At 46.4% G+C, this 27414-nt stretch overlaps 1 protein-coding gene across 2 annotated transcripts in view; it reads left to right on the forward strand.

Annotated features, from left to right (window-relative positions):
- The window catches only part of LOC107115472 (cytochrome P450 2J2-like), a 66271-nt gene extending 46705 nt beyond the window's left edge, over window positions 1–19566 (forward strand). For both annotated transcript variants that reach the window (XM_015417189.1, XM_015417190.1), the window contains exons 5-9: window positions 1695–1871; window positions 6741–6882; window positions 11532–11719; window positions 14875–15016; window positions 19273–19566. In XM_015417189.1, the coding sequence (XP_015272675.1) occupies window positions 1695–1871; window positions 6741–6882; window positions 11532–11719; window positions 14875–15016; window positions 19273–19460 (837 nt within the window). In that variant the 3' untranslated portion in view covers window positions 19461–19566. The remainder of the gene's footprint in view (window positions 1–1694; window positions 1872–6740; window positions 6883–11531; window positions 11720–14874; window positions 15017–19272) is intronic.
- Window positions 19567–27414: the final 7848 nt, after the last annotated feature.

A 27414-nucleotide genomic window follows, 5' to 3' on the forward strand; every position in this document is an offset into this window, starting at 1 on the left:
TGAGGTCCCCCTCTTCCTCCTCCTCCTCAGATCCCACCCTCAGCAGGCTTCATCCCTAAAATATCCTGGAAGTTTCCAACCTGGAGTTGGCAACCCTATGTCCTGGAGTTCGAACCTGGAGTTCGCAACCATCAGCCACCGTTTATCTGCCTGTCTGTCTTTACAACCACACACACACACACAGCCTCTGCCTAGGGAGCAGCTGACATCATTCTCCTCTCCCAACTGAAAATTCCAACTGCCTTGTGGGGGGGTGAGTTTGAGGTGTGGAATGGAGTGTAGTCCAATCAGCTTCCATATGTAAATGACCTTGGAACGCTGGCCGGGACTGCACAAAGCAGCCAATGAACCCAGCCAGTGTCTTCCGAGTGGCAGTTTTTTCGGCCTAACACTAAAGGGGCCAATTTTAGAATTCTGGCACCCAAAACTCTTTTATAATAAGGGAGAGATATACCATACAAATCCTTAAAAGTTATGTTCGATCAACTGTAAAGCATTGATTTATTAATATGCACAGCAAAGGTCTCTCAATGAACCTTGTGTCAAAAAGAAAAAAGTCTCTTGTCATAGCACTAACTTATAGACATGAAGTCTGTAATCATTCTGTAGATATATAAGAAACACAAAGTGAAAGGTGACTGTCCTTGCGTGCATTGTGTGAGATGTGAAGATGAATGTGATCTTTGGACAGTGTAGAGTTCCATCTTTGATAAAGTGTCCTTGAAATGGACTCTATCTGCAGAAGTCTGTCAGATGAAACAACCTTGCCCAATAAAACTTTTTTCAAATGTAAGAAGAAACTACCAGTAGCAGGAAAGAGGGGAGTAACAGCATTTGGAATCTGCTGCACATCTCTAGTGCTAAAACATTTGAAGCATTTGGCTGAGAGAACTCTTTCGAGAACTGCTCTTGAGAGAACAGCTCTGAGAGAGCCATGACTGACCCAAGGTCACACCAGCAGCTGTATGTGGAGGATTGGGGACTCAAATGTGGTTCTCCCAGATTAGAAGAAGAGAAGAGAAGAAGAGATTGGATTTATACGCCGCCCTTCACTACCCAAAGGAGTCTCAGAGCGGCTTACAAACTCCTTTCCCTTCCCCTTCCCACAACAGACACCCTGTGTGGTAGGTGGGGATGAGAGAGTTCTGACAGAAACTGCTTTTTTCAAGAACAGCTGTGCCAAAACTATGGCTTGCCCTATGTCATCCAGCAGTATGGCACAGCTGTCCTTGAAAAAGAGCAGTTTCTATCAGAGCTCTCTCAGCCCCACCCACCTCACAGGGTGTTTGTTGTGGGGAGGGGAAGGGAAAGGAGTTTGTAAGCCGCTCTGAGACACCTTTGGGTAGTGAAGGGCGGCGTATAAATCCAATCTCTTCTTCTTCTTCTCTTCATGCAGTCAGAAGAACCTAGTGATGACTGTGCAAGGCAATTCACGAGACAGGTGACCATCTCCTGATAATCTATTACAGAAAATCACTGTAGGCGACTGTAGTCAGGAGAGGAAAATCATCAGAGGCTGCAAAACCCTTGCCACCCCAACCACTTCTGCCATGGGTAATATTCTGTAGCACCTGAGGGCAAAGTTAATTGGTGGAATGGAAGCCATGATGCTGATATGAGCTCCCAAACTGTTGTTTTTATGGGCTGAGCTGTCTTATGGTGCTGATAGGATTTTGCTTTCATCTTCCCTGTAGCTGTGTGAAATTTTCCCGTGGCTCATGGAATGGCTCCCAGGGCCTCACAGGAAGGCCCTTGCCTACGCAGAGGCCATACTTTCATTTTCAAGGAAGGAGATAGAAAACCATAAGGAACATCAGGCCATGCATGAGCCGCAAGACTTGACTGATTTTTACCTGCTTCAGATGGAGAAAGTAAGTATCTACTTTGTATGTAAAATCAGACATGTTCAGTAAAAATGAAACGCAAACTTGGAGACTGTCTAGAACCTATAGTTGGTAAAGAATGCTGCAGTCACAATGCTGAATGGAGTGGGTCTCCAGGACCATATGACTCCAGTCTTGTTCCACCTACACTGGCTTCCAGTTTGGTGTAGTGGTTAAGTGCGTGGACTCCACTCTGGGAGAACCGGGTTTGATTCCCCACTCCTCCACACACAGCTGCTGGATGACCTTGGGTACACCATTGTTCTGTCAGAGCTGTTCTTGAAAGAGCAGTTTCTCTCAGAGCTCTCTCAGCCCCGCCTCCCTCCCAGGGTGTCTGTTGTGGGGAGGGGAAGGGAAAGGAGTTTGTAAGCCACTCTGAGGGTCAGGTCACACGGACATTTAGTGCGGGCTTCACTGCTGATCCCTCGCGCATTAAAGTTTCCTGTTCATATTGGCAAACCCGCCTCCCGCACCGAAGCGGGCTTAGTCCCGCGGTTTCCGGTCTTTTTATCCGCGTTTCCTGACACCCGTTGGAACAGGTGTTTTCCTGGTACTCGCGCTTTGAACGAGCGATATCGCCTATCTGGACAGCCATCGATCGCAATGGTTGCGATTAGGGCCGTCTGACCATTCCCCCCCACAATGAGATTCCCCCCTCCCCCAGGCTTCTGCCTGAGCCGGGTGGACGAGCAAAGTCCTCTGCAAGGCGCTCCGGGCGACAACAGCAGCTGCTGCGGCAGGCTTTGGAAGGGAGGGAAGGTGGAAGAGGAGGCGGTGGTGGCGCAGGGAGCACGAGGCAGCGGTTTCGTACACCCTTGGGTTTGGCAGTGGCTGCGGCGGGGGGAGGGAGGGCTTCTGTGGAGTGGACCCTGCTGGGATCTCGGGGCTGTTGGTCTTCGCCAGGCTTTCCCCCTGCTGTGAGAGATTCAGGAAGTGCTGCTGAGTCCTCAAGATGTCTCCTGGGCTGCCCGGGTGGGCTGGCAGGCGAGCGGGCAGGCGTGCAGGCCGGCGGAGAGAGGGGAAGGATTTTCAGGCGAGTGGGTGGTGGAAGAGAGGGGCCGGCTGCATCTAATCAGCCCGTCCTGAAGAAAAATATTCCCGATTAAATTAAAGCGGGAACAAAGCGGAATTGCTGTGCCCATGTGACCACAGCCTGAGACTCCGAGTGAAGGGTGGGGTATAAATTCAATCTCTTCCCTCGTCTCTCTTCCCTTTTGTTTCCTGACTCCATTCAAGGTGCTGGTATTGATCTTTAAAGCCCTGCACAGCCTCAGCCCAACCTACCTTAAGGATGGCCTTCTCCCCTGTGAAACTACCTGCTCACTCCAGTAATCCTTGTAGGCTCTGGTGTGGTTGCCGCTGCCATTTGAAGCTAGCTGGGTGGCAACCCAAGAACAGGCCTTCTCTGCCATGGCACCAAAACTTTGGAACTCCCTTCCCAGGGAGATTAATCAGAAATGTTAACCAATTTGTATCCTGCAACTGCTGCATAGGGGTGTGCATTTGGGAAACCTGAGCCAAAAATATGCCCCTGAGCCAAAAATATGCCCCAAAATATTGGCATCCTAAATATATCAAGGAATTTTCAGAAAACCAAAAATATGGTCCTGAAAAATCCCCCAAAATATTCAGGAATCTTCAGGAAGATCATGAACCAGCATTTAAAGGTTCCGAGGAAAAGTTTTTCCTTGCCTTTTCTCCCCTACCCCTTTGTTTCTGTGTCTGAGGGGTTTTTATGGGTTTCCCAGGCTTCTTTTGTCAATTTCAAATGTGTCTTGTCAGTTTTAAGAGGGTTTTTTTCTTTTCCTACATTCCTTTGTGTTTGCTTTCAATTTTTTTTTGTGCATGTGTAGAGCTTCCAAAATCCTTCCCTTGCTTGACTTTGTTGTGATTCTGTGCTTTTACATCAGTCCTGTTCAGCCTGCACTGCCACAGTAGAACTGGTTCTGCTGGGCATTCTGTACATTGCAACTGGTTATGCTGGGCTTGCAAAAAAAATCCCCCCTTCAGTTTCTACTGCAGAGATTCTCTGGTTTGACATCAGTCCTGTTGGGTTTGCACTGCCACAGAGGCACTGGTTGTGCTGGGCTTGCAAAAAATGCCCCCCTTCAGTTTCCAGTGCAGGGATTCTCTGGTTTGATTTTACTTCTGTTTGGCTTGGCACATTGGCTTGTGCTGCTGCTGGAATTACTGGGTCCTGCAATGGTTCTGTTGGACTTGCCATTTGTTCTCAGTGATTGCAACTTGCAGGCATGGCTTTTTGCCCTGGAAACAGCTTGCAGAGTTGTTTTCCCCCCTACACACACACACTTCCATAGGAAATAATGGAGAATGACTGGGGGCACCCTGTTCAAAGTGGAGGTCTGTCATGATCTGGGCTGTGCAAGTAAAGGCCTCGCAGGCCCAGGGAGCCTGACTAGCAGTGGGAGGAGGCCAGGCCTACAACTCCCAGAGGTCCCTTAGAGGATTTGGCACCAATTTTAGCCAATCACAGAGAAAGGGGACTTATAATAAAAGAGCTGGTACAGAAGCAGAGCCGTTCTTTCTTCCAAGAGAGCAGGGCCAGAGGGGAGGGTGCTGCCAGGAGAGACCCTCACCCTGAGAGGAAGGGTGAGCAGACTGAGGCCCAACTGAGACAGCGGACTAGGGACTGTGAGACTAGTCACGTTAGGGCATTTGGTTTCTTTTCTCTTCACCCACTTATCGCTATTGTTCTTGCACCTTGTTTGTTTCACATATTTGACTGACCTATAAAAATAAACCTTTTATTTGTTGTTTACTCTGCCTGGTCCTCATGCCTATTATTCGGCCAAATAAGGGAGATCTGAAGGTCTGGGGACGGTGCTCTGGGCCTTCTCAAGGGATCCGAAAACCACAGTGGTGGCAGCATTAGGTGACACCCTACCTGAGCCATGATAAAATTGAATACCTTGGTCCAGTTGCCTTGAAACTTGGGGGTTATTTAAAGGACAGGCACCAGAAACTCCAAGGCAATTTTGATGCCTACAACTTTAAAAACACTTCCCCCAGCCACCCATAATTTTTCCCCACCAGGAATAATCGACCCAAAAAACCACCCAAATCCAAATGCCATACCAATAGTTGGAGTTCAGGAATATTGGGAATACCAGTATTTTGGGGCCCAATATATCTGAACCTGGGGGGAAATGTGCACACCCTTAGTGTTGTGCAGTGTTGGTGGAAAGGGATACTGATTCAGCTGAAGAGGTAGCACTTCCAAAGTGCAGGAAATTCACAAATACCTCCCCCCATACACAACCAGTGACCCCTGTTCCATGCCCAGAATATGACAAAACAACAACAACAACAACAACAACACACCAGGATCTCCAGCCAAACTGGCCTGGAGAAAAAATGCTTCCTGACCCCAAAGTGATGATCAGCATTACCCTAGGCATGTAAGAAAGGGCCACAAGAACTAAGCATTGCTCATTAACATTGTTGTTGTTCTTTATTTCAGACAATGAAAACTTGCCTGGACCTATGGGTTGACCTCATGGCCTCAGTCGGTTTCTGATAGAATGTGGCATTAGGTGTGGTTGCAACCAGTGTTCCCTCTAAGCTGAGTTAGTGTGAGCTAGCTCACAGTTTTTTAGCCTCCGGCTCACACATTTTTGTCTTTGCTCAGGAAGGATGGCTCCAGAGCAAACTAACTGATACAGCAGCCAAATCACTCGCTGACAACTTTAATGCCAGTAGCTCACAAAGTAGAATTTTTGCTCACAAGACTCCACAGCTTAGAGGGAGCATTGGTTGCAAGTGGTCTGGTGCTTCCTCAGTAATTTTGTAGAACCTTGTATCCATGGCTGCAGAGTCAAGATGCTGGGCCGCGGTCGTGGCGGGGTGTGTCCGCTCCCATGCGATGGCGGAGGACAGGGCCGTGGCGAGGGTGACGTCCTCCTTCTCCGCAAACCGTCGCTTGAGCTTCGGCTCCCTCAGTCCCGCGACGAAGCGGTCATGGAGGGCATCATCGAGGTGTGCCCCGAAGTTGCAATCTGTGGCCAGGCGACGGAGCTCCATGAGGAAATCCGCGGCTGTCTCTCGGGAGAGTTGGCCCTGGTCATAGAACGCCAACCGACAGGTCATCTCCGATGGCTTCGGAGCGTAGTGGTCTTGGACGGCCTTGACGATCTGGTTGAACGAGCAGGCATCCAGGTCCGTTGGGGATAGTAGTCCCTCGGCTAGAGACATGACGGCAGTTCCGCAGGAGGTGAGGAGGAACCCTCTCTTTTGCGCGTTGTCCGTCACCTTGTAGAAAGCGAGCGCGGACTTCACGCCTCGTACCCAGGAACCCCAGTCTTGTGGGCGCGCAGTGTCAAAAGGCGGCAGCAGGCCAGGACCGGACACGGTTGCCATCGTGCTCGCTGTGGCTGGTACTGGGGCCGGCGCTTGGGCCGGCTGAGCGGGATCGATTTCTCTGGTCAACTCGCTCATCAGGCGGCTGTGGGGCTGCGTGCCTTCAGTTGCCGTTCGGCGGCCGGGTTGGCTTAGCGGCGTATCCCATCCTCGTCGCCACTATTGTGTAGTGGGTTACCCGCGTGGCAAGGCCGCTGCGACTCGCATAACATCTTGCACGCTTCACTGCTACACAACAAAGACAAAGGGTCACGGCCCGTGGGCCAACTATATACACATATGGGGACACCCCCTAGTTCCCGTTGGTGGGTTTGAATCTACCGCCAATGTCCCATTGGCTCCCCTGTGGGGAGACCAGGAGCCTTGTCCCCATTGTTCTTCCAGAGTCAAGCTCTGGGGTATTAGCTGGCCTCTGGTGGTGGTCAGCGGACACAACAGAAATCATTGAAAATGCTTTCTCAATTTTTACCCTCAACGCAGAGCAAGAATGACCCCAACTCTACTTACAATGAAAGCAATCTGTCTCAGTGTATTGTGGACTTCTTCATAGCAGGAACAGAAACAATGTCCTTGTCATTGCGATGGGCGCTGCTCCTCATGGCAAATCATCCAGACATCCAAGGTAATAGAGACTTCTGCATTGTTTCAAGAGAAAGCTAGCCTCTTAAACCATTGTGATACAGAGAACCTTTGAATCACTTCTACCCTGTGGAAGACCAGCTCAGATCTGGCAAACTCTTGCCAGCAGGTGGCACTAGGCACCTTTCCATGGGCACTGGACTGAGTGGGAAGGAGATTCCATTTACCCTTGTTCTCCACCTCTCTCCTGACCCTGTTGCTTTCGATATCAGGAGCCAGCGCCAGTGTGTCCTCCTTGACCTATTTTCCTTTGCCTTATTAAGGGCCTGGATCTTCCTGGAGCCAATCCCTTTGGAGGCTCTAGCCCCTCTAGAACTCCCATGGGACCTGAGCAATTCTTTTGGTAAGCTGCCACCACCCCCATATCCCAGTTATGACACATCGACTCCTTTTCCCCACCCCAGCTCAAGGATGCATCCCAGCTGGTCACCAGGCAGTGGGCTGCTCAAGGGCCAGTCTTTGTCAAGCAACGAACAGCAGGCTACACCTTAAAGACTTTGCATATGTTGCTGCTTTGGTACATGGACAACTGGGTGTGGGCATTAGGTCCCATCAGAGTCAGGGAGCCCAGTGATTGCTCAGGTCCCTGAGACTCTCCTAGAATCTAAAATAATTTCTTTTTTTTAAAGGTCAATGTTTTTTTAAAATCTAGAATACTGCACTTTTGCAATACAAGAACTCATGGGCACTCAATGGGATGGCTGAGCAGTCAGGTTAGAACAGATAAAAGGAAGTCCTTCTTCACCCAAAGAGTGATTAACAAATGGAATTCACTGCCACAGGAGGTGGTGGCGGATACAAGCATGGACGGCTTTAAGCGGGAATTAGATAAGCATATGGAGCAGAGGTCCATCAGTGGCTATTAGCCACAAGGTATAGATAGGGACTCTCAGGCTGGGGCAAGTGATGCACTGTATTCTTGGTGCCTGGGGGGGCAGCAGTGGGAGGGCTTCTAGTGTCCTGGCCCCACTGCTGGACCTGTTATTTTTGGCCACTGTGTGACAGTTGGGCTGGATGGGCCACTGGCCTGATCCAACATTGGCTTCTCTTATATTCTTATGTTTATTTGAAACACAGAATCATAGAATCACAGAGTTGGAAGGGGCCATATTGGCCATCTAGTCCAACCCCCGGCTCAGTTTGGTGTAGTAGTTAAGTGCACAGACTCTAATCTGGGAGAACCAGGTTTGATTCCCCACTCCTTCACTTGCACCTGCTAGATGACCTTGGGCAAGCCATACTTCTGTCAGAGGTGTTCTTGAAAAAGAGCAGTTTCTGTCAGAGCTCTCTCAGCCCCACCTACCTCCCAGGGTGTCTGTTGTGGGGAGGGGAAGGGAAAGGAGTTTGTAAGCTGCTCTGAGACTCCTTTGGGTAGTGAAGGGTGGGGTATAAATCCAATCTCTTCTTCCTCTTCAATTCAGGATCAGCCTAGAGTATCCCTGACAAGTGTTGGTCCAGCCACTACTTAAAGACTGTCAGTGAGGGGGAAGCTCACCACCTCCCTAGGCAGCTGATTCCATTGTTGCACAATTCTGACTGTAAAAATGTGTTTCCTAATATCCAACCAGTACCTTCCCACCCTTAATTTAAACCCATGATTACGAGTCTTCTCCTCTGCTGCCAACAGGAACAGCTCCCTGCCCTCCTGTAAGTGATAGCCCTTCAGATACTTAAAGGGATCAATCATGTCCCCCCTCAACCACCTTTTCTCCAAACTGAACCTTCCCAAGTCCTTTAGCCTTTCCTCATAGGGCTTGGTCTAGGTGTCCCCGATCATCCTCGTCACTCTCCTTTGCATACACTCCATTCTGTCCACATTCTTTTTGAAGTGAGGATTCCAGAACTGCCCACAAGACTCCAGGTGCAGCCTGACATGTTCAAGCTTGTAACAGAGGGAATGCAGCTCTGAGATTGCATGCTTTGGCATTTATTTGTATGCCCCCACCCATACAAGACCTGACCTTTAGAGCTCTAATTTTCTTCTCAGCGTCTCTAGGAGAAGGGGTTAAACGTATGGTCTGGAAACAGGAGCAATCTGGACAATCCGTTTCTCCATGGGTCCCATACACAAGACATGAGAACCCCTTTCCTCTGCTCTGGGTTCCTCCACTCTCAGCTTTTTTTCTGTATGTATCTGTATTGCTCTACTGCTCAGTAAGGGGAGTATTACCTAATAGCCTACCCTTCCCCAGCATTTCTTTGTGCAGCCTCCAACTCGAATGTATATAATGTAAGGGCCAGGTGCGAGTGGAGGAGTGGGGGAATCAAACCCGGTTCTCCCAGATTAGAGTCTGCGCACTTAACCACTACACCAAACTGGCTCTCCTTATCAACCCTTAATTAGACACGTTCTGAATTCAAGCTGTTTACAACCTTGAGCGGGAGCTAATCAATGTTCCCTCTAAGCTGTGGAGTCCTGTGAGCAAAAATTCTACTTTGTGAGCTACTGGCATTAAAGCTGTGAGCGAGCGATTTGGCTACTGCATAAATTAGCTTGCTCTGGAGCCGTCCTTCCTGAGCTGAGACAAAAATGTGTGAGCCGGAGACTAAAAAACTGCGAGCTAGTTCACACTAACTCAGCTTAGAAGGAACACTGGAGCGAATATATGCTATTGCATGGCCCAAATAAGTCTCTCTTATGCTGTGGTCACACGGCAGGATTAGAATGGTCTGGCCCCGCCTGTAATTTCTCAGTTTTTTTGTAATGGAGAAATTTGATCAGACATCCCATTTCTAACCTCACACTCACCTCCTGGAGGATCCATCAGACAGCAGCCACAGAGTGGGAGCTTTTCTTTATTATTTGTACTTTAAGCATGTGCATAAGAGCCAGTTTGATTTAGTGGTTAAGAGTGCGAACTCTAATCTGGGAGAACCGGGTTTGATTCCCCACTCCTCCACATGCAGCTGCTGGTGTGACTTTGGGTCAGTCACAGTTCTCTCAGAGCTCTCTCAGCCCCACCTACCTCCGAGGGTGTCTGTTGTGGGGACAGGAAGGGAGATTGTAAGCCACCTTCGGTTAGTGAAGCATGGAGTACAAATCCAATCTCCTCCTCCTCCTCCAGGTAGTGAAAGGTGGGGTATAAATCCAGTCTCCTCCTCCTCCTCTTCTTCTTCTGGAAAGTATCACTTCAAACTCCTTGCAGTTGCTGGCCAATGGGCTTGCAGGAAGAGGCTGCTGGGATTTGTAGCACGGCTGTGAAGGCAGTCTTTTTTAAACTGTGCTTTAAAAAAAATAAATGTCAAAAGTTTCAAAGCCAGGGGGAAAAATAGAGAAGCCTCATCCTGTGTCCTGTGTGCTGACATTTTTATTTAAAAGCTTGGAGCAAAGCTGGAGTCATGGCATCGTTCTCAAACCGCCTCCCTCCCCCTCCCTCTCAGAAAACCCCCCTCAACTTCTCAATTAGCCCCTTTCCCAATGATGTGTGCTACAAAACTGTAGGCAGAAAACAGCTTGAACACATAGGCGGCTTTCTTTGGAAGGTTTTAAATGGTTTTAAAAAGAGAAATAATACACAGAGAACCACAGCTCCAGAAGCAGTACCAAAGGAGGGCGATAAAAGCTGTGTGTGTATCCACTCAATAACACTGCCAAAGCCAATAGTTGCAAAATATATTGAAATGTATTATCAGGGGTCATTTCATAGAAAAAGAGGTGCAGGACCTCATTAGCATAACTTATTTGCATATGCCACACCCCCTGACATCACCGGAAGTGTGTCAGAAGGCAACACCCACCGCTCAGACTCCACTGGACTATTCTGGATTTCTAGCTATTGGGGGGGGGGATGTGCAGATCTGTCCTCGCAGAGGAGGGAGAGCTCATACCTGAATAAAACTTGGTCTTAAAGGTGCCACTGTTTTAGACCGGGGGCCCGGGGGGGCTCTGCAACTTACCTGGCTGCTTCTTGCTCTGACTGAGGGCTGCTGGGAGCTGGGGTTTGGGCTTCTTGCATGTGCCCGCCCCATGGGCTCTTTACTGCCGGAGCTCCGATCCTGTGCGCTCCTGCAGGAAATGACCCCTGTGTATTATAATAAGAATCCAAAATCATACAACATGTGCAAGAGAGGTCCAGAACAATAGGGTTAACAAAGTTTTCTAGATTACAAAGTCGTTTCGTAGTCTTCATCCAAACAGGACCATGTGTATCTTTGTATTAAATACGTATAGGTTACAAACGTGCAATGTACCATGGGGCAAAAATCCACTTAAGCACACACCGCTAAATGGATTTTCAAAATGGCACCAACGCAAGTGAGCTCTCTAGCTTCCCAAACGGCTTGAGGTTCAGACAACAGGAATTGCAGAGTGAGACCAGTTCAATCCATAAAGGTCTGCTTTTTTCCAGTATCAGGAAACTCAGCTGTGGGTAACAGGCCACCGACAGGAGACGGATGTCACTGCCTGAACGATCATTTTTAATCCGTAAGAGAGAAGCAATGAAATTGGGTCAAATGGTCCGTCTGATCACACCCTTAATGTTTTGGGATGCTGACCCAAGCCTACAACTCTGTATATATTCCTGTTTCTTGAATATAAGATATATGGAATAGTTCCGCTGATTTATGAACTTGGTAGAGGAAAATGCAGTGTCCACAGCAAAGGTTAATTCCTCTTACTGTTTTCCTTAGAGAAAGTCCACAAGGAGATCGAAGAGGTTTTGGGTTCCTCTCAATCATTCAGTTACCAAGATCGGAAGAAATTGCCCTACACTAATGCTGTAATTCATGAGATCCAGCGTTCCCAATATGTCTTAACATTTGGCATCCCCAGACTATGTACAAAGGATATTAAAATATTTGGTTTTTCCATTCCAAAGGTACAGGAAATCCTTATGTTTGCACTTCTGGATTTTAAGAGCAGTCTCTATAAGAGGTAGCACTTTAGATGTATATGTATAGGAGCTTCCTGTGTAGCAGTTTTTGAAGGCTAGTATCAACCTGACTTCTTTTCCAGAAATGATATTGAGTAATCAGGGATTATTGCCCCCCAAGCCAGAAATAACGAGGCAGACACAAGTGTTGGGTTTAATTATAGGGCCACTTTATTAACGGACAACTTTAGCTGGAACCAACAGCAAGGGCAACACAGCATGCGGTATGGTCAAGGCCAGAGGTCGAGGACCCTCCCTTGCCTCTTCAATAGGGCGAGCCACCCTGCCCCAGGTGGGAGCCCACTGCAGGGGCTCCCCCCCGGCCGGCTAGCCATTGCAAGACAACCCTGTAGCCCCATCCCCCAAGCCGCAAGGCTCAAAGAGAGGACCTAAACAGAGCCATCCCGAAGGCAGTCCGTTTTCCCCACCCCATGCCGCAAGGCACAAAGGCTGTACTCACAGGACCCCTTCAACCCCAAATATGGGTGTCAGCTGGTGCTCACCGGACCGCAATCTGTATACCGCATAGCAACCTGCCTAAATCAAAGTGACTGACCTAACTAACACGACTCACCCCCATAAATACCTGCATTACTGCCGCAATGCAGGATAGGCGAAAAACACCCCTTCCAAGTGCCAATCAGGAAGGGGTGAAAAAATTCCTACCCAGCCCCGAAAATTGGGCGACCAGCAAACACCTGCACTACTAACAGGGTGGGAGGGTGGGCCGACGAAACGCGCGGGACTGCTGAGAAGGAGAGGTGGAGCCAGGCTTTAAGCCTTCGCTGCCCTGCCCCCTCCCAAGTCCCGAATGCGGTGCTTTTGGCGCCAAATTGCTGTCTGGCTCTTCCGGCTGGGAAACAAAGGCGCCTCACCAGCCCAACGGCCGGAACGGCCATGGGCTGTTTGAAGCGTGTTGTGTCAACCGCCATTTTAGATGCCACATCTCTGCTGATCTATATGTGGTAGTGATTCCCCATTTTGTTCAAAAAACTATCCAGCAGTCAGATAACCATCAGTACCCAAAGAACCAGTTTGGTGCAGTGGTTAAGTGCGTGGACTCTACTCTGGGAGCACTGGGTTTGATTCCCCACTCCTCCATTTGCCGCTGCTGGATAATCTTGGGCAAGCCATAGTTCTGGCGCAGCTGTTCTTGAAAAAGAGCAGTTTCTGTCAGAGCTCTCTCAGCCCCACCTACCTCCCAGGGTGTCTGATGTGGGGAGGGGAAGGGAAAGGAGTCTGTAAGCCACTCTGAGACTCCTTTGGGTAGTGAAGGGCAGGGTATAAATCCGATCTCTTCTTCTTCTCCCTTCATGTGTTTAGCATATGTTTCTTTTTAAAAGATTTGCAGCATAGAAGTTGTAATAATGAAGTTAGTCCAGAGAACTTTACAAAGCTGTCCTCACACGGAGACCTTCTGGTTTTCCAACTGAGCTGAAGTCATCTATCAGATTCAAGAAGGAAACCTGGAAGTAAAACAGGGCATGATCTGTTTTTCTCTTACTGTGGCCAACTAGTTATCCAGGAGTCCATAGAACTGCTGTAGTTTATTTTCAGTTCTATTTCCCCGAATGCATATCTCATTTTCATTTTGCAAAGATCTTTTTTTTTTAATCAGGGCAAGTTGATAAGTTCATGCTTACAAATCCAGCTTTCATTAATGAACGAAGATATGATTCCTGAGGTCCAGGAGAGTGAAGCATGTATATGTGGGAAATCAGTCAGGGCCAATCTGAGGGTTCCATGAGGGCCATTTGGTCTGGGTCTGAAACTCTCGGATGTATGCCATTCTGGGCCTGGTGATTTATCAGTTTTTAAGTTGCCTATCAGCTTTAGGACCTCCTCTCTCGTCACCTCAATCTGACTCAGGTCTTTCAACACCCCTCCTGAAATCAGCGGTTCTGGAGTGGGCAAGCACTTCTCGTCTTCCACAGTGAAGACAGAGGCAAAAAATGCATTTAGCTTCTCAGCCATTTCCCTAACATTTTTCAGTACTTCTATGACTGGGCAAAACCCTACTATGGCTGCGGTCACACGCAACATTAGCCACGCAAGAGATACGGAAGACAGGCGGAGTTTCCGGGTGCGATCTCACCAGCACATCTGGGGAGCGTAGCGCTTCTGTGGCACAAGCAAGGCTTCCTCCCGAAACCGCGCAGCAAAAAACTAGTACCTCGGAGGTACTAGTTTCCGGAAACTGCGGGGCAAGGGCGGGCATCTGATCGCGTTTCCGGTGGCATCTGGCGCCCGCCCATGTCCCCTTGTGAAAAAGGTTTTTTTTCCCCAAGTCCCCGTGGTTGCGCACATGCACCCAACGGAGCATGCGCATTCGTAGTGAACACAAAAAAAGAAAACTAGTTCGCCGCGTGCTTCTTCGTTGCGCGCAGGCATGTGTTGTGATCGACGCCTCTCCGTAACCACAGAAGCTCCACGGTACCTCCACAGAACCTCCACAGGAGGTATGATCGCTTTACTGCGTGTTAGTTTGCCCCAGGGCAAACAGCCACACTTCCCCCCCCCCCGCAGTTTCCTGCCCGTGTGACCGGGGCCTATATTAATCAAACAGTAATTTCATCACTGTGATGATGTCAGCATTGTCCCTTCCACTGCCTGGTAACCCTAGGGAACAGCAAACATCCTTGTTTGTGTTGGAGATGTATGGGTTGCAAGGTCTCAGATTCCAGCTATTATAGGGTTAACTTGTTTACCTTTCTATGCCATTGTTTAGACTGACCTGGAAGGGAAACTTGGCTCAGAACCAATGGGAAGAAAGCCCGGGAAAACCTTAGTCTGTTTACTAAACCATTGGTTACTGGTTTCAGATTACTTCCTTCTAGGGGTAAAGAAGGAGAGTCTTCATTGTTGTGTGACCATGCTTTCTAGAAGTAGGATGTGAAAATGTAACTCTAGACATGTTTGTTAGTTTGTAGGTTTCCTGTGTACCTTTTACCCTTAGAAATAAAGCCTTTTAAACAGAAAGAAATGTCTCCTCTCCAGTGAAGCAAAAATCCATTGTAAACTCTGAGTAATTAAGTATTTTGGACTATTTTTTTTAACCAACATATCGTATGCCTCCTGAACCAACGGTTTCATCCTTTCAGGACACCATGATTTTTCCAGATCTCCGCTCTGTTCTTAATGATCCTAAGCAATGGGCGACACCCCAGGAGTTCAACCCAGATCATTTTTTGGATAAGGATGGGAATTTTGTGGAAAGGGAAGCATTCCTTCCATTTGGTGCAGGTAAATGCAAGATGCTGAACTAATTTTGTGGCCGATAACTTTCCCTAGGCTTCTCGGAAGGACTAGATTCAGGAATATTTGCTCTTTCTACATAATGTTCTTAGAAATAACTTCCATTACCGAAAATCTATGTCCAATATGCAGTATGATTTTTCTGGAGGAAACAACTGAAAGGTAAATTCTATTAGACATGGCTTGGATATAATGAGGAACTTCTCCCCCCCGCCCAATATTCTAACCATCTCATCTTTTGACGTCCCCTTCTTCTTTGACCTTCAATCTTTCTCAGCATCAGGGTCTTCTTCTCCAGTGAGTGCTCCCTTCTCATTGGGTGGTCAAAGTATTTGAGCTTCAGTTTCATTATCTGGCCTTCCAGGGAACAGTCAGGGTTGATTTCTTTTAGGATTGACTGATTTGTTCTTCTTGCAGTCCAAGGGACTCTCAAGAGTCTTCTCCAGCACCATAGTTCAAAAGAATCTATTCTTCAGCGCTCGGCCTTCCTTATAGTCCAACTCTCTCAGCCATACATAGTGAGGGGGGGGGTTAAATCCAATCTCTTCTCTCAGAGTTCTCTCAGCCCCACCCACCTCCCAGGGTGTCTGTTGTGGGGAGGGGAAGGGAAAGGAGTTTGTAAGCCGCTCTGAGACTCCGAGTGAAGGGCGGGGTATAAATCCAATCTCCTCCTCCTCCTCCTCTTCTCTTATAATGAGCAAGAACATTGGCCCTGTGGTTAGGGCTGCCAACCGCCAGGTGGTGGCTGGGGATCTCCTGGAATTGCAACTGATCTCCAGAATATGGATATCAGTCCCCCTGGAGAAAATGGGTGCTTTGGAGGATATACTATATGGCATTGTACCCCACTGAGGTCCCCTTCTGCCTAAGGTTATACCCTCAAATCTTCAGAAATTTCCCAACCTAGAGTCGGGAACCCTACCTATAGTACCCACTGTAGTACCTACAGTGTCCACTACAGGGCCAGGTCCCAGCAGGGGTCTCCCCAGTTTGGAGGGCTTTGATCCACTACCAGTCAGCTGGCCAGCAGGGGAAATCTCTTCCACCCCAAAGGGATGTCATCCCACGAAGTCCCCAATGTGATGCCGTCACTTCCGGGTGATGTCGTCATGCCGGGGACATTGCATGGCGATGCTCTGGTTTGGGGGCAAACTCTATGGTTCTGAACGCGAAAGAACTCATAGAATTTGGCCCCAAAGCCAGATAATCATGTGATGCGATGATGTCACTTCCAGCTGACGTCATTGTGTCAGGCGCGTCGCGTGCCACATCCCGCACACCCCTGGAATGCCCCCCCAATCCCTCTGCCATGATGGCGAGGGAACCTGGAAACCCTAAGCAATGATGCCTCCCATTTAACCTCCTACCATGGCAGTATAGCATTGCAAATGTTACAGCTCTGGTGAATATAGGGACGTGAATCCCTTTAAAAGCACATGCAAAGGCTATGCTGTTGAGAAGCAGCAAAGCCCCAGGCCTCCCTCCTTTGTCTGTTGGCTGGATTCTATACTGCCTTTCCCAACAGAACACAGCTGTGAAACCAGACCCCTTGTTCCTCCACGGAAGTACTGCCCAGCTGCAAAGAGGGCTGAGGGTTAATAAAACATCATCTGGGAAGACGTCTCAAAAAATATGAGCTCAGAAGTTGTTAGAACGTAGCTGCCTGGTCTGGGGGAACCCAACGCAGTTTTCCCCATTGCGATTTCCATGACCCATCACTATGCGTGGTAGAAGGTGGGGCTGGTGAGGTGTGCCTGGGGGCAGTGGTCACTTTCAGTGGGAAAGGAAAAGTCCACTACATAGCATTTCAATTCTACTGAGTAAGCAAGGGGTGTCAAACATGTGGCCCAGGGGCCGGATCAGGCCCCCAGAGGGCCTCTATCTGGCCCGCAGTAGAACTGGCTGTCTTCTGCTGCTGCTTCCAGTTCTGCTGCTGCTTCATCATCGTAGGTTTGCAGCTTACAGATAACACACCTGAACAGCACACTCAAGACTGCAACAACACAGACATTTTGATGCAATAATTCAGAGCAAGAGGTGTCCGTTATCAGACACTTTTAAATACACAAAATATTGCAAGAGTGCTAATGTTTTAGGTATGTTTTTATTTTAAGATTAAAAAACCCTTTGTTTTTGTGTCCTTTATAAAGTTTATATCTCCGCTACCTGGCATTACATTTTATGACACACATGGCTCGGCCCAACAAGGTCTCATTTATGTCAGATCTGGCCCTCAAAACAAATGAGTTTGACTCCCTTGGAGTAAGCCATTTTCTTAAGCTATATACCATAAGACGGTCCATTAGCCTGATTTTGTGTTCCATGATGAGTTCCCTACTGGGTATAGCTCACTTGTGATGTCCCTCCCAAAGCTTGAAGCAAAACCTATCTCCAGCAGAGAACAGTTCATACTGTAAGTCTGGGCTTTGGAGAATGATGGTGAGATATTATACAAAGCGTGAAGTCTCAAATATTCCTTGTGGCGAAAAATGAATGGTAGTGACTATGCCACTATCAACATGGGGATACAAATAAAAAAATGTTCTGTTTTCCATGAGATCATACAGCTCCTCAACTGGTCGCCAGCATTCTAGCAGATCTGTGATCAGACCTTCCCAGCACTTTTTAAAGGGAAGCTGCAATCACGTCTGGCATAATTTCAGACTGGGCCCACTTAGCAAGGAGAAAGGCAGCTTAATCCTTTCAGTCATTTCCCACAGAGCTTCACTTGTGTTCACAAAGCACAGACACCCCCGCCCCACCCCCTCCTCACACACATTGTTCTTGCTAAGTGTCATCCACGCCTGAGAGGAGAGAATTAAGATTCTCAGTTACTTCCCACCATTAGAAAAGACACCTTTGGACATTTATCTGCTATAGGGTTGCCAAGTCACTTACCACTAATAGCGGGGGAGAGTTGGTTGGGCATGTCGCCGGCTGACGCTCTGGCAATCAGCCTGGAAACTCTATGGTACCATAGAGTTTTCAGGTTGATTGCCAGAGCATCAGCCGGTGACGTGCCCGACACGATGATGTCACCTCCAGGTGACATCATTGCGCTGGGCATGTCGGCTGAACCGGGCACTTTAGGGGCAGGGTTCCCCCCGCCGGCCTTTACCGGACCAGCGGATTTGGGACCCTTTTAGCAGGGGAACCTCCGCCCTCCCAGAGGACCTGGCAGCCCTAATCTGCTATTTTGACATATTTATTGCTTGTTGACCTTATAACCTTACCTTGTTATTTAGTTGAACAAAACTAAATTGTTATTTAGTTTTTCATTTTGCATATCTTGAACACCATCGTGTTACATGTTAATTTGCTGTTCATTCTCCGGCTATAAGTTTGAACCTGACCTGCCATTCCAATGTATTTGAGAAAGTGTGCGTGCACATGAAAGCTCGTACCTTGAATAAACCTTTGTTAGTCTTAAAGGTGCCACTGGACTCTGAATTTGTTCTTGCGATTGTTATTAGTATTATTATTATTGACGTTGTTAGTATTGATATTGTTATCCGTATTACACTTATTAAAGTCCTCTTTCTCTCTCGTTGGCCCCAATTTATCTTTTTAAAATTCTAGGAAGAGTTGATCACAGGTCTCCAACTATTTTATTAAATTTGATACGGAATTGAGCCAGGGGCCTAGGACTGTTCACTCTTTTTGCCGGCCACTCTGCAGTCTCAGGAAGGGGCTTTCCCCAGCCTGTTAAATGCAGTCTTTTAAAATGAGATACTACTTTAAGAAAGTCCAATCTAGAATTCACCTAGATCAGGGGTCGAACTCATGGGGGCCGGATCTGACATAAATGAGACCTTGTTGGGCTGGGCCATGTGTGTCATAAAATGTAATGCCAGATAGCGGAGATATAAACTTTATTAAAGACACACAGAGGGGTTTTTTTTAACTTAAAAGAAAAACATGCTTAAAATATTAGCACTCTTGCAGTATTTTTTGCATTTAAGAGTGTCTGATAACGGACACCCCTTGCTTTGAATTGTTACATCAAAATGTCTGTGCTGTGGCAATCTTGAGTATGCTGTTCAGGTGTGTATTCGTACATTGCAAACCTGCAATGACACAGCAGCAGCAGAACTGGAAGAAGAAGCAGAAGACAGCCAGTTCCACTGCGGGCCTGATCCGGCTCCCGAGGCCGCATGTTTGACACCCCTGACCTAGATGATCCAGTCTACATAATAAATGGGAACGTATTACTCACTTGTGGCCTTCCCTTGTTTCCTTTGCAGGGGCCCGTGTCTGCCTGGGAAAGCAGCTGGCCAGGATCGAGCTCTTCATGTTCTTCACCACACTGCTGAAAGCATTCACCTTCCAACTACCAGAAGGAGTCAAAGAGCTCAGCAAAGAACCTATAGTTAGGGTATCTCTGGCTCCCCAAGCTTATAAGCTCTGTGCTATTCCCCACTGCAGAGCATAATAAACTATACCAAGTGGAGTGGCTCATCTGTTACTGTCAATTTCTCCGTCATTTGTTGCATAAGAACATAAGAAGAACTCTGCTGGATCTGAGCAGTGGTCCACCTAGTCCAGCATCCTGTCTCACACAGTGGCCAGCTAGTTTTTCTGGAGGCCCAACAGCAGGGGATAGAGGCCAAGGCCTTCATAAGAACATCAGAAGAGCCCTGCTGGATCAGACCAGTGGTCCATCTAGTCCAGCATCCTGTCTCACACAGTGGACAGCTAGTTCCTCTGGAGGCCCAACAGCAGGGCATTGAGGCCAAGGCCTTCATAAGAACATCAGAAGAGCCCTGCTGGATCAGACCAGTGGTCCATCTAGTCCAGCATCCTGTCTCACACAATGGCCAACCAGTTCCTCTGGAGGGCCAACAACAGGGCATAGAGGCCGAGGCCTTCATAAGAACATAAGAAGAACTCTGCTGGATCAGAGCAATGACCCACCTAGTCCAGCATCCTGTCCCACACAGTGACCAACTTTTTCCTCCGGAAGGCCAACAACAGAGCATAGAGATTGAGACCCTCCTCTAATGTTGCCTCCTGGCACTTGGATTCAAAGATTTATTGCCTCTGAACACGGAGGTTCCCTCCAGTCACCATGGGTCATAGCCACTGATTGACCTATCTGTCAGCAAGCTGCCAAAAGTTTTTTTCCCCCTCTCTACTATGTATACGCTTGTCTGCTTTCACTTTCCCATGTATGCCTGTTGATGCGCTTAATTGCCTAGTTGCAGGAACGTCCGTATCTCTCAAGGCCACAGGTGGTTGCTGCCAAATAGTTGCTTGGGTGATCTCATGGTACACTCCATGAGAAGCAAAGATGTTACGGTTATCTAGAAGCCTTGCTTCCCAGGCCCAAAGGTGCGCGTGGGAAGTCCCGCAATTGGGTCTCTGATTTTTGAATGCACTATAATCCATTGTGCTCAATGCTTACCCCTCATTCTGAACAGTGATCCTGTTTATGCACCTATAGCTTCAAATAAAGTAAAACCTTTCTTGCAAAGTGTGTGGGAGTCTGACACTATCCTCCATGAATCCATCAAATCCCCTTTTAAAGCTGTCTGTTCCTGTGGCCATCACTCCATCCTCTTTCAGAGAATTCCACATTCTAATAATTCGCTACGTAAAGAAGTATTTTCTTTTGTCCATCTTGAATCTACCGCCCATCAGCTTCACTGGATGCTTTCAAGCGCTAATATTTGGGGAGAGGGAGAAAAAGTTTCCTTGGCCAACTCTCTCCACTCCATGCATAATTTTATAAAGCTCTATCATAAGAACATAAGAACATAAGAGACGCCGATGTTGGATCAGGCCAAAGGCCCATCCAGTCCAACACTCTGTATCCCACAGTGGCCAGAAATACCAGGGGCCATCAGGAGGTCCACCAGTGGGGCCAGGACATTAGAAGCCCTCCCACTGTTAACCCCCCTCCCCAAGCCCCAAGATGACAGAGCATCACTTGCCCCAGAGTCCCTATCTATACCTTGTGGCTAATAGCCACTGATGGACCTCTGCTCCTTATGCTTATCTAATTCCCTTTTGAAGCCGTCCATGCTTGTAGCTGCCCCCCCTTCCTGTGGCAGTGAATTCCAAGTGTTAATCACTCTTTGGGTGAAGAAGTACTTCCTTTTATCCGTTCTAACCCGACCGCTCAGCAATTTCATTGAGTGCCTGCGAGTTCTTGTATTGTGAGAAAGGGAGAAAAGTACCTCTTTCTCTACCTGCTCTATCCCATGCATAATCTTATAAACCTCAATCATGTCACCCCTCAGTCGTCGTTTCTCCAAGCTAAAGAGCCCTAAGCGCCTTAACCTTTCCTCATAGGGAAAGTGTTCCAACCCTTTTATCATTCGAGTTGCTCTTTTCTGTCCCCCCCTTAGTCTTTTCTAAACTGAGGAGTCCCAGACTCCTCAGCCTTTCCTCATAGGGCAGGTGCTCTGACCCTCTGTAGAAGAAGAAGAGAAGAAGAGGAGGAGGTTGGATTTATACCCCGCCCTTCTATTTCTTCTCTTCTCCTTGTTTATATACCTTGTCCTTTCTTAGTATGGATATAGTTCTCATACCATTTATAAAATCTCCGCCATGTGTTTTCAAATGACTCTTCAGTATGATCCTTCAGAGTTAAGGTTAGTTTGTCCATCTCTGCTGCTTCTAATATTTTGTTAATGAATTCGTCTTTACTTGGTATTTCTTGGCTCCTCCAGTATTTGGCATACAATATTCTAGCTGAGGTGGTTATAAAGGTAAAGGTTACCTTCCCACCGAAGTGGTACCTATTTAAAAAGGTAAAGGTTCCCTTGCTCGAAAGCCAGTCGAGTCCGACTCTAGGGTTGCGGTGCTCATCTCCACTTCAAACCCGAAGAGCCAGCGCTGTCCGAAGACGTTTCCGTGGTCATGTGGCCGGCATGTCTAAACACCAAGGTGCACGGAACGCTGTTACCTTCCCACCGAAGTGGTACCTATTTATCTACTTGCAATTTCTTGCTTTCGAACTGCTAGGTTGGCATGTGGTTATAGACATTAGCAAATAAAAGTCATTGCTTTTAAAATTATTGGATAAAATGTTCAACATAAATATTTCAGGAGTAAAAGGTACATTGTATTTCAAAACCTTTTGTATAGTTTCATGTATCCCTGCCCAATATTTCGTAGCTCTGTCGCATAACCGCCACATATGGTAAAATGATCCTGTTTTATTCTAGCATTTCCAACATTTATCAGAGCATTTTGGATCAAATTTAGCTAGCTTTTTGGGTGTTATATACCATCTATAAAACATCTTATAAATATTTTCTTCAGAGTATTCCAAAGGAAGCAGCAACGTAGATCTATACTGGGACATTACAATGCCGGCTGTTTGATTATCAATCCCTTTCCTAATAATCCCTGACACAGAGTTTGCCTTTTTCACTGCTGTAGCACACTGCATTGACACTTTCATTGAGCTATCCACTATGATCCAAAGATTGTTTTCCCTCTCAGTAACAGCAAGTTCAGACCCCATTAGCCTACACGTGAAGTTGGGATTTTTCTGTCCCAGTGTGCATCACCCTATACTTACCAATACTGAACTTCATTTGCCACATTGTCACCCAGTCACCCAGTTTGTAGAGATCCTCTTGGAGATCTTCACAGTCAGCCTTGGTTTTCACCTTCCTGAATAACTTGGCATCGTCTGCTAACTTGGCCACTACATTACTCACATCTAGTTCCAGATCATTTACAAACAATTTAAATCGTATTGGTCCCAATACCATTCCTCGTAGGACCCCATTGCTTACTTCCCTCCACTTCAATGAATGACCTCAGAGTAGCTGTTTTATTACTGAGGAACTTCAGGAACAGAATGAAAAGGGAAACTGCTGAATTACAAGTTATTACAACACTTGGGGGGGAAAAACCTCCCCAGGACTCAACAGAGATATTGGTTTCTTATCTCATTACATACACTAACTCATTCAGTCAAATAAATAGTGCAAATAAATAAAACATACATAAGGTTAGAAGAAATAGTCCAAATAGCAGACTCTTAAAGCTTATAACATTCAGAACTGCTACTTATACAAGTCCAATTGATGGGTAAAACTTTTGACCAATAGAGAAGAGAAGAGATTGGATTTATACCCTGCCCTTCACTACCCAAAGGAGTCTCAGAGCAGCTTACAAACTCCTTTCCCTTCCCTTCCCCACAACAGACACCCTGTGAGGTAGGTGAGGCTGAGAGAGCTCTGACAGAAACTGCTCTTTTTCAAGAACAGCTGTGCCAGAACTATGGCTTGCCCAAGGTCATTCAGCCAGATGCAAGTGGAGGAGTGGGGAATCAAACCTGGTTCTCCCAGATTAGAGTCCACGCACTTAACTACTACACCAAACTAGCTAGACTATATAGACTATATGTGTTTCGGCCACTTGGGGCCTTCCTCAGTGGTCAGTATTCCTATTGTACAATAACACACATCCAGAAATGAATGTATAAACAATTTTTCTTAGAACCAGGTGTTGCTCACAGGGTTTACCACACTGTATTTGTTAAAATACAAGAAAAGGGAAATCGAGATAGGAAAATCGACTTATTTTAATGTTATGGTTTTGTTATCTTACGGTTTTAATTTTCAATAACAAAATAAGTAAATAATACTAATTATTTGAAGAATTTTAAACCATATAGTTGTTCAAAAGCTGTGTATACTAGACAGTCTATAAATAATTTAATTTAACATCTTTCTGCCTTTACTTTTGAAATTACTTCATACCAACATTACAAAGGTTAACAAATGGTAAATTAATAAATTTAAAATATTAAATTTTATTTTAAAATATTTCTATATAGAGTTAAATTTTTTTATTGTTTTTCCTTCTTAATAAAGTTTGTTGATAACAAAATGGTCACTTTTATTTCCCTGCATTTTTCCTTCCAAGCCTTTACACTCAACAGTATTAAAGCCCTCTTCATATAGGCAACTTTTGTCTAGTAACGACTAATAACATAGCAAAATTATTATTTTATTACAACTGATAAAATCACAACACAAATTGTTGCATGTGAATATGACACGTTTTAATCCTAAAACAACAATATTTGTTTGCACTGTCAATTTTATGTGGATTTACGCTCTAGATATTTAAATCCTATCTTAGCCAACATGACGAACCTTCCTGATGCTTTAAAAGTGCACTGTCTTCTAAATGACTCTTTTTCCCGGAAATATCAATAAATGTTTTTACAATCAGCTACGCCAGGAAAACTACCAATGAGTAATTGTTTTCTGCAATACTATGCAATATTATGTAGTCGGTAAAATGCTTGCCTCTATATGGTTTTAAATTTATATTTCTTTTTTTATAGTAATCCTCTTTTAAGGTATTTTTATGCCAATAAAGGTTAACTGAACTGAACTGAATATAAAATAGGTAATACCTGTTCAATATCATACGTGGAGAGGAATGGTTATCCACAATTGTAAATATCTATGGCACTTTACATGGTATCTTTCCATGTGGGCTTCTTTCCGTGTGAGCATTTTCCCACATGGGGTTTTTTCCAAGTGGAGTTATTTCTATGTGGGCATTTTTTCCGTGTGGGCATTTTTCCACGTGGGCTTTTATTCTGTGAGTATTTATAATCATGGGTTTTTTTCCTGTGGGCTTCTTTCATAGAACCATAAGCACACTATGAAACACACATACAAGAACTAAGAGAAAATAAAGGACGTAGCAGAGGAAATAGTAGTTTAGGATGGGTGATATTCACCAGTCTTGTGGATTCAGGTCCAAGGAGGAAAGAAGCAACCAGCACTTGGTGTGAGGTTGATGTTGAGACCCTCCCTCCCAAATTCTGCACACACACATTATACATTATTTTGGAAGGTTGAAAACACAACATTAAATCTTTTTATTTACACATTAAACTATCTGTATTGCTAAAAAACAAAGATATGTCTTGATTAAATAAAATTTGGAAGAGTACTATCACTTGCATGGAGCAATTGTTATGATTGTATGTAATACACAAGTGGGGACCCGCAAGAAACATGTGGGGTGGTTATCCCATTCCTTACACTTTTGCTTCTTCCCCTCTCCCCTTACCTCTTTCACACTCTTTCTCTCTTCTGCCCCCCTTTTCTTACTCTCTGTATCTCCTCCATGCATGTTACTTCCTCTCTCTTTCTGCCCCCTCATCATTTTCTTTGTTCCTGCCCTCCACCCTATTACTCTCTCTTTCTGCCCCATCACTCTCCCAGCCTCCTGCCTGCATCCTCCACCACCCCGCGCAGCAGCAGCAGTGGTGGTAGCAGTGCTCCCAGCCATGCACCTGCTTTCTCTTCCCCCCACAGCAGCAGTGGCAGCTCTCCAGGAATCACAATGGCTCTCCCAGGTACAAAGATCCATTCGCCTTGGACTGGATGGGCCATTGGCCTGATCCAACATTGGCTTCTCTTATGTTCACTTATGTTCACCTTAGGGCAGCCAGTTCCAGGTTGGGAACTTCCTGGAGAGTTGGGGATGGAGCCTTGGGACAGTGAGGCTTGGGGAGGCAAGCAGCCTCAGCAGGGTGTAATGCCAGAGACTCAACCCTCTACAAGGTCATTAGTACGCATCCCAAATAGATATTTATTGTGTTAGTGGGGATGAAACCTAAAAATCCCATGCTGCTTGTACCTTTGCTTATTTCAGATTTCTCAACGTGAGTTTTGAGGAGAAAGATTCCTCCTTCCTCTTTTGGAAAAGCTTGTGATCTCAAAGTGACTGATGAAGGTACTCACAGCCAGAGGATGACAACACACACGCTGCACTGTTCCCCATATAGACGTTCATGCTGGAAGCAGTCACAAGACATTATGTTCCTGTGGGTTTTGCTTCTTGATTATGTTCCTGTGGTTTTTGTTTCTTGAAGTATTTGGAAAGAGATGGTGATCTACATGTGCAGAGACTTTTTCTAGGTCATGTTGTTCCGTACAGTAGACACAGGGCTGCAATGATGCCAATATAGTTTTCAACTTGAGTTTGAGAAAGATGATGAGGTTGTGCAATAAATGTACCCTGCAAGTAAGCCCTCAGGTCTGTGCCTGTGGATATATCTGTGAACCCTCCAATTGATAAAGTGCTTAGGGCTCTTTAGCTTAGAGAAACCCTCTGTAAATCAATGGTGCGACCTCATTTGGAATACTGTGTGCAGTTCTGGTCACCACACCTTAAAAAGGATATTATAGCTTTGGGAAAAATGCAGTAAAGGGCAACTCAAATGATCAAAGGGTTGGAACACTTTCCCTATGAGGAAAGGTTAAAGCACTTGGGGCTCTTTAGCTTGGAGAAATGATGACTGAGTGGTGACGTGATTGAGGTTTAGAAGATTATGCATGGGATAGAGCAGGTAGAGAAAGAGGTACTTTTCTCCCTTTCTCACAATACAAGAACTCGCGGGCACTCAATGAAATTGCTGAGCGGTTGGGTTAGAACAGATAAAAGGAAGTACTTCTTCACCCAAAGAGTGATTAACACGTGGAATTCACTGCCACAGGAAGTGGTGGTGGCTACAAGCATGGATGGCTTCAAAAGGGAATTAGATGAGCATATGGAGCAGAGGTCCATCAGTGGCTATTAGCCACAAGGTATAGAGAAGGACTGTGGGGCAAGTGATGCTCTGTCATCTTGTTGCTTGGGGGGGGTCAACAGTGGGAGGGCTTCTAATGTCCTGGCCCCACTGGTGGACCTCCTGATGGCACCTGGTATTTCTGGCCACTGTGTGACAGAGTGTTGGACTGGATGGGCCTTTGGCCTGATCCAACACTGTCATCTCTTATGTTCTTAGATTCACCAGATGGGCTATGCATCCTTCTTATTTCATTTCTTAATTTGGAATCACCCAGGATTTGGGATATTAGGAAGGTATGTTTTTCTGTACTCTACAGGCAGAAGGGAATCTCACTGCAGCAAAGCACATCCTTCACTTCAAAGAGAGGAAGAAATGTAATTTGGGAAATGTAATCAATTTGGGAACAGATTAACGTACTTGCACTTGAAGGCAGCAGGAAAAGAGGACGATCCCAGATGAGATTGATTGACTCAATCAAGGAAGCCGTGGCCCTCAGTTTGCAAGACCTGATCAAGGCTGTTAATAATAGGACATTTTGGAGGTCATTCATTCATTGGGTCTCCCTTTAGGAGGTCACTGGGTCACCATAAGTCAGAATCAACATGATGGCACTGAACACACACAAACTCACACACATAGCAGTGTCTCAGTTAATTGGAGAACTACAGGATCTGTCCATGATTTAGAAATGACACACTAACACATCCATCTCTGAGCCTGATGCATGAATTTCCTTTACCTATGTTTTCCCAACCTCAGATATGCAGACGATACCATTCTAATGGCAGAAAGTGAAGAGGACCTAATGGGCCTCTTGCTGAGG

This window comes from Gekko japonicus, unplaced genomic scaffold (genome assembly GCF_001447785.1).
Source record: "Gekko japonicus isolate JY-2015 unplaced genomic scaffold, Gekko_japonicus_V1.1 scaffold1341, whole genome shotgun sequence".
In the NCBI taxonomy this organism is placed as follows: Eukaryota; Metazoa; Chordata; class Lepidosauria; order Squamata; family Gekkonidae; genus Gekko; species Gekko japonicus.